The sequence below is a fragment of the Grampus griseus genome (assembly GCF_964374135.1).
Source record: "Grampus griseus genome assembly, chromosome: 16".
Taxonomy (NCBI): domain Eukaryota; kingdom Metazoa; phylum Chordata; class Mammalia; order Artiodactyla; family Delphinidae; genus Grampus; species Grampus griseus.
In genome coordinates, this window is record NC_139010.1 from 86,291,155 (window position 1) to 86,298,617 (window position 7,463).

The 7,463-nt window shown below is 59.4% G+C and overlaps 1 protein-coding gene and 1 pseudogene across 2 annotated transcripts; both read right to left on the reverse strand.

The window, feature by feature from the left end:
* Nucleotides 1–1,015: 1,015 nt before the first annotated feature.
* On the reverse strand, nucleotides 1,016–1,462 carry SPRN (shadow of prion protein; the record flags this gene model as incomplete). Its single annotated transcript, XM_082674342.1, has 1 exon — nucleotides 1,016–1,462. One exon carries the CDS (start codon nucleotides 1,460–1,462, stop codon nucleotides 1,016–1,018), a length of 447 nt encoding a protein of 148 aa, XP_082530468.1.
* Nucleotides 1,463–6,594: 5,132 nt separating this feature from the next.
* LOC309834459 (ganglioside GM2 activator-like) lies at nucleotides 6,595–7,180 on the reverse strand (annotated as a pseudogene). Its single transcript has one exon. The product of its transcript is annotated as a ganglioside GM2 activator-like (transcript).
* Nucleotides 7,181–7,463: the final 283 nt, after the last annotated feature.

Sequence of the window (7,463 nt, forward strand, 5' to 3'; positions counted from 1 at the left end):
GCCATGCCGGCCGTGGGTCTGACTGGAGCCCCAGCCCCTCCGGTCCACCTCGCCCTCAGCTTCCGAGGGGCTGCCTGCCACAGCTGCCGTCCCCGAGTACAGGCGGGGCTCTTATCCTGGAACGTGGACCTGGAGCTCAGAGCAAATGGAAAACTCTTGAAGTTTAAACAGATTTTCTTTTTCTTCCAAAATAGGTCCAAGAAGAGCTGTTTCAAGTCAGAGCAAAGTGGCTTTAAGGGAGCCCCTGGCGACGGGTCTCGCAAAGCGTCTGCCCGTGGGGGGACACGGGCACGGGCCCTGGGCCCAAGGGCAGGGGCAAGGCGTGGGCAGTTCCTGTGGGCGAGGGTATCCTGGGAGCCGTCTGGAGAACCACGGGGCCACGTCTGGGCTCACTAATCCACAGATGTGGCCCCCTTCCTTTCTGGAAGGCAGCACACTACAGCCTGCGAGGGAAACCTCTCCTCTCCCCCAAATCCTCAAGTCCTTTGGCCCACTGGGGCTGTTTCTGGGGGGGATGCCACCACGTCCTCAGGGGTGTGGCCGAACCAGCCCAGCCTGAGGGCCCACCTCTCTGCCTGGTGGTCAGCACCGTCCACACCTCTCAAGTGTCCAGGTGGGGTCAGGGGAGCTAGAATGGCCTGAACAGCTTGTAGAGTGGTGGGCAGCTGGCCAGGATGGTGCAGGAACCTCAGGACACCTGCCTTTCTGGCTGGGGGGGGTACCCTAACCTCCAAGTGGCAGGCAGGGCATCCTGGAGCTGAGGGGCCACTGGTCCCCTGGTAGGGTGGGAGGTGCGGAGGCTGGGGAGGGGATCGGGCAGGAGGGGGAACAGGAGGTGCCTCTGGGTCATAGGAGGAGAGGCTGCTGGACTGTCGGGAGTTGGCCACGCAGCTCCTCTGGGCTCAGAGGCCTTGGGCAGTGGAGGCAAGGGGCGCTCAGTGCTGGGCAGCCTCTGTGGTGGCTCGCGGGGCAGGCGCGGGCTGGGGGCAGATCTGGCCCCCGAGCCCAGCCCGGCCTAGGTCCGCAGCAGCCCCAGGGCGCCCAGGGCACCGCCCAGCAGCAGGCAGAGGTGAGGGTCGCCCATGGGCCCCGCGCCCGAAGTCCACGCCCGGTAGCTGTAGACGCTTCGGTTCGTTCCGTTGCCGCCGGGTGCGCCGTCCTCGTCGTCGTCTGGGCCATGCTCCCCGGGCCCCGCGGCCCTCCTCCAGCTCGAGCCCGCCGCCAGGCCCGCGGCTGCCCCCGCCGCCGCCCCCGCCGCCGCTCCCGCGGCCACGCGCAGCGAGGAGCCGGCGTAGCGGGGCGCAGGCCTCACGCGCACCCTCGAGGCCCCGCGCGCGCCCCCGCGCAGCCCGCCCCGGGCGCTGCCGCGAGCCCCGCCACGGCCGCCCTTGGCCGCGCCGCTGTCGCAGAGGAAGGTGGCCGCTAGCAGCAGAGCCCAGCACGCGGCGGCAGTCCAGTTCATCTTCGTGGAGCAAAACCTGCGGGAGGATGGAGGAAGGGACCTCAGCTTCTGCGAGGCCCAGGGCGCCCGGGGCCTGGGGACAGGGGCTCAGCATTTGGTGGTACATGGGGCCCCAGCACCTTGGAGCACTACCGGACCAGGCTGGCGTGGGCTAAGAGGAGGAGGTTGTAATGCCTGAGGATTAGGGACTCAGGCTTGGGGAGGGCGTGGGCTCTTGTTCAGTAACTGGGAAGGGGCAGCAGGGGGTGAGAGGGTTCAGCACCTGCGGGTTATTCTGTGCTTGGGGGGGGTGGTGGTGGAGTAGGGGCAAAGAATGGGCGGTGGTGAGCACCCTCCGGTGGGCGGGGGGCGCTCAGGCCTGGGGAGGGGGCCCCGTATTCTGGGCTGCTCTGGAAGGACCGACTCCGGTCTCCAGGGCTCGGCAGGACCAGAGGCCACCCTGGGGTCTCAGGGACCGAGGGTCCCCAAGGAACCAGATCGGGGTCTGGAGAAGGGACCAACGGTGAGACTCGACCCGGCCCTCCCACCCGTTCCGGGGCTGCGCGGGGCCAGAGCCGGTTCGGGCCTCGCGGGCTCGTCACCCTGTGCGGACCCCGCCCCGCCGCCGCAGGCCCGGGCCCAGCTTAGGGTCGCCTCCCGCCCGCTTCTGCCTCGCGCTCCGCCCCCCGCCCCCACCGCCTGGCTCAGCTGCTGGGCCGGGGGACCGGGATGCGACCACCTGCCGGAGGCTCCACCCTCCGCCCGGGCCCTGTCGGCCCCTCGCTGCGTCTTCATTTCTAGCCCGGCGGGCGCCAGCCCCAGCCTCCCGGTGCGCGCCCACATTCCGCCGCCCGGCCTTACCAGCCACGGGCCTCGCTCGGAACCGCGGCGGCCGCTCCAGGGACCGCTGCCGAGCGGGAAGGACGGAGCTGCGGCGGAGACTGCACGGAGCGCCGAGCGCCGACCGCCAAAGCGCCGACCGCGGAGCCTGGCTTTTGCGTGAGGCATCCGCCCTAGGCTTGGGGGTGGGCAGACGCGGAGGCGCATCCCCCGGGAGACGGAAGGGAGGAGATAAAGGCAGGCGCTCCGAGGCGCAGCACCCCGTCCTAGCGGCCCCCCCCGCACCCCCCCCGGGTCCTGTCTCTCGACAGGACCCTCTCCCCCGCTGTCTTCAGCACCCGGTGCGCACACCGCCACCTTCCCACAGTCCATCCCACTCCACCCGCCCCAAACCCTAACCTCTCCCACCCCACCCTCTCCCGTTCCTCATTTCCATCCTTCCCGGGGTGGGTGTGTCCCAGACACAGGGACCAAAGAATGCGACGTCGGACCCTGAGCTCCTGACCGCGGTGCACAGAGAGGGGAGGACGGCTCTCCAGGGCCCCATGGTGTCCGAGTCCCAGAGCAGCACCCCCTCGTGGGCCCCCCTCCTCCCGCCCTTTAGTGCCCACTGTTCAGGCTCCTCCGGGGGTCCTCAGGTAGCCCCGCCACCGGTAACCCGACTGCTCAAGCCAGCGGGCCTCCCCGGTCCCGGCCGGATTGGACTCTGGGGCCACGTCTGAAATGGTGCTGTCTTGCTTCCCAAGGCTGGTTTGTCCTCTGGAATCTCTTCCCCTCCACCCACTGACTCTAGGCCTTCACCCCAGCCACTCCACCTGGGGACACCAGGCCCTCTTGATGGTGTCAGAGGTGGGCACAGGGACCTCCTGAACTTCAGAGGGTTGTTATGTGATTCGATCTCTCAGCTTCCATCAGACCCTCGTGGTCCCTGGAGGCTCAGCACCGCTGCTCCACACGTTCTCCTGGGCAATCTCAGGGCCTGTGGGTTTCAAATGCCACCTGGGCCAGAGGGGCAGCGGCCAAGTAGAGAGCCTCCCGCCCAGCCTCAGGGACTGGGCTGCTGTGGTGATGGATGGCAGGAGGGGTAGGGACAGAAATGGGGGTTCGTCCAAGGTTTGCATTCTCTGGTTGAGCCCCCCCCACCCCCGGTCCCACGCACAGAACGGCCCCCAGCGTGTTGCTCACCCCAAGGAAACAAGGGCGTTTCTCTGACGGTATCAGGAAGCACCTGGAAGCCCCGGCGCGGTGTGGGGCCTGCTGGGGACAGCTGCCGCTTTGGCCTCTCAGCGTCCTTTCCCTGTTCCGGTCGAAGCATCCTTGTGTGTGCCCTGGGGAGCCAGCCCTCTCTTATGTTCGGCCCATGGGGGTTTGACTGTGACTGCCCCCTCCCCTGGTCTTGTGAGGGGATGTGGCATGCCCTGTGGCTCTTCCTGGCCACGTGGACCTGCTTCCCAGTGTAAGGCCCCTGGCCGTGGTCTGAGCTGCTGAGAGAGGCCGCTCTCCTTCCGCGGGAGGCTGTGCCTGGAGCCGTTGCATGCGAGGACCTGTCACCCTCGTGGAGCCTTCACATGGAGCCCGAGGGCAGGTGAGTCGGGCCCTGTGCCCCCTCGACCTCCCGGGTCAGGCAGCGCCACAGCTGACGCCGTGGACCTTCTCTGGATGAGTGCTTTCCGTCACCTGCACTTAGAGGGTCCCCAGCCCGATGGCCCGTCCCTGCCCCTCATTCTCAAGGGTCCTGCCGAGCACAGGGAGCTTCCAGGTAGCCTTCCCACTGCTTTGCTTTAAAGTGTGAACAGCAAACAGCGTTTATCGGCATCCAAAGACAGAAAGTCTGCAACACAACAGAGAAAGGCCAAGGTAAAGAAATGGGGTGAAAAAAAAGGCTCAAGAAGTTTGAGGAATTAGAAGAAAACCTAAGAAACAAACGAAAAATATTCCAACTCATAGGCTCAGAAAAGCTGGGGGGATACTATCTATATAAGAACAGGATGCTGTGACAAAGGTCGCGGCTAAGAACGAACCTCTGAGAAACAACCAGGAGAACTGAATTATAAAGGTAAGGAAATTTCTCTGCATGAGCAGCAGACGACAGCAAATATGAGAGAAAGGGCACGGTTTTGGGCTCTGAGTCTGACAGATAGTTGTTCGGAGGAGAGAGAAGAACCAAGGGCACCACGTAGGAGGAGCCACGGGCTGAGGCTTAATTAACCCTTTTCGAGACCCTAAACCTTTTCTCTTAAAATATGTAAGGGAAGCACAGAAAAAAATTTAGACTATTTTATGTTTAAATATCAACATGAAAAATCTAAATAAAATGTTAGCCACTGAGCCCAAGAGTACATCGGAAGCAGGTCGCACCACTCAGGTCCAGGTGCTTTCAACATCGTCAAGTATGCGGACGTGCTTCACTCACTGCTGCACCAAGGGAGAAGAACGCTCATGATTTTCTCAGAAGGAGAATACAAAGCATTTCATTTCTTAATTTTTTTTTGTTTGTTTTTTGGGGCGTTTTTTGCATGTGAAAATGTATTACTATCGTGCCGTCACCATCAAAACTTACGATATTGGTCCTTTCTTCTAACCTTTGCATTAAGGCCAAAAGAGAGACATTGGCTACTTTGACAACCTACAAGACGACTCCAGGAATGTCACCAACAGCACGACCTTTGCGACCAAATCCAGCAACCAGAACTTCATCATTTTCCTCCGTAAAGTTCAAACAACCATCACTGGGTGCAAAGGCTGGGACTTGGGGGCCATCCTTCATTAACTGAAGCCTGACACACTTCCCTACGGCAGAATTTGGCTGTTTGGCTCCAACCCCTACTGTTCTGAGCACAGTTCCCTTTGCGTGAGGAGCGCCTCCGTAAGGGCTGGCCCTCTGGGCTCTGCTTTCTTGTACCGTTTATCAGGCCACTTCTGGTCTTGTCAGTGGCTACGGAGCTTCCTGGCAGGATGAAGACATGCCATGGGCCTGAGCAGAAGAGAGCCATTTCTTAATTTTGAGATGTTATTTTTAAATTGAAATGCACACGACATGTAACATGTAAATGTAAGGTGCCCAACATGTTGATTTGGTGCACTTGCATATTGTCGTGCGATCGCCATTGTCAAGCGTTTGATTTCCATCAACACTCACTGGTGGGGACACATGCCAAGGAAACTAGTCGTTGAAATGAATTTTTTAACCCGATTAAGGCTGTATTTCAAAAAAACCCTCAGCAGACATCATACTTAGTGGAGAGCCTTTAAATGTGTTCCCTTAAAAAATAGAACAAGAAAAGCTTCCTACTCTCACCACTTCTGTCGATCAGAGTAAAGTCCGGCCTGAGACCAGGAGACAGCCATGCACTGGAGAAGCCACAGGCTCTGCAGTTCGACTGCTTACCACCCCCCGCAGCTGGGGAGCCAACGACCAGGCAGAGCTGACGAAGCCTGCATCCTCCTGTGGTGCTTACTGGCTAGAGCTAGACAGCAGCTGTCCCTACGGACCGGATGTGCCCTTTCCAGCTCACCCCAGTCCCCTCATCCCTGATTATACCCCCAGCTCGAGACTGGGCAGCAGCTGCCTCGGATCGGTTATGTTATACGAAGGAAAGACTGGAAGATGTGCCCGGAAACAATGTGATGTTCTGCGTGGTCCACTGATGTCTTGCACTTTGCCCTGAAGGCACCTGAGTTCACAGACATCTTAAACACATAGAGCATTCTCAGATATCTCTCCCATCACATGCCGAGCCTCTCCAGGATACACTGTGCCCCACTGTTAGCTGGGCAAGTCTAGAAAAGAACACTAAATCATAGAAGTTAATGGAGGAACAGACTGAGATCGACTCCTTCAGACCCTTCATTGTAAGAGGGGGTGGGAGTAAAATGAAAACTGTTAGTACTCTCACTCTGCTTTTAGGTCGGTGACACACACACAAAATCAATGAGAGAAGTCATAAAGGTACTTCAGGAGACCAAGACTGGGTCAGTCTGAACAGGGGGTCACAAAACACGTTAGCCCCCTTCCTTGACTGTTTAGAAAATGAGTTTAGTTCTTAGAGAGAAAGCCACGGGGCTGAGGAGGAAAATGCAGGGGCCAGCCCAGTAGACGTCCTGGGCTGTCAAAACCCACCAGGCTCATCCTCGCTTCGGTTCGGGCTGCTGGCCCACGCCTAACGGTTTTGTAGGTGGCATAAAATGACTTGTAGCGGGGGGTGTCATCATTGTAGAAAGGACAGAGAGTAGAATCTGGCCTTGGCCAACGTAGGACAGAGGCAGAGGATGCCTTCCTCACACTCCTTCATTCTGCTGCGACAAGTGCCACCTTACTTGCCCTTTAGGGAGGCGGAGACTCTGACACAGCCCAGACGCTTCCCGTTGCTCAGGATGATCTCCGACGGGTAGTTCCCGCTGCTGAGCCAGCTGGGCAACTGCAGGGCAGGCAGGAAGAAGTTAGACTTGGGCAGTGAGTAGGTGCCTTCTTTGAAGGGACAGTGACAGGGAAGCCCACAGGTGTGCAGGGGTTCTGGACAGGGATTCTCAAGGGGAGTTAACACTTCAAGCACATTACGGAAGTTCTCGTAGGCGCAGCTACCAAGTTGCTCCACGCCTGGGACTTTGACCCAAAAGCCAGCCACTTCGTTCTCCGGAGCTAATACCACTTTCAGAGGATCTTTGAGGCCCACAGTGGTCCTGACCGCAGCATTGATGGTCACGTTCCTGGGAATGACAATGGGGTCAGGTTCCACAGTCAGGCTGTTGACCACCGCAGGGTGCTTCCCCTCATCGCAGTTACCCCAGGAAACGCCACCGAGCCTGGAGAGCCTTCGAGAGGATGTGTGCAGGAGCTGCTGGGCCGGCGAGAAGCAAGCCCAGGGAGACGGGGAATGGGGCCTGCATCAGGGCGTTCATCACAGAGGGTGGGTCCTCACCGGGTTAACTACAAGTTCTGTGGAGGTGACAACGCCTTTAAATGCCTGCGCGTATTGGTTATGCAAAGCTGTGCGTTCCAACATACACGCACTTCTGAAACCAAAAGGAGAGGAAGGAAGAATAAGGCAGATGCAGTGTTTAAGGAGGTAATGGCTGATAACTTTCCAAGGCTGATGAGAGAAAGCAAGTCTCGAATTCTAGAAGCGTGACAAACTCCAAGCATGATAACTACACACGCACACACACACACAAGCATACCCTG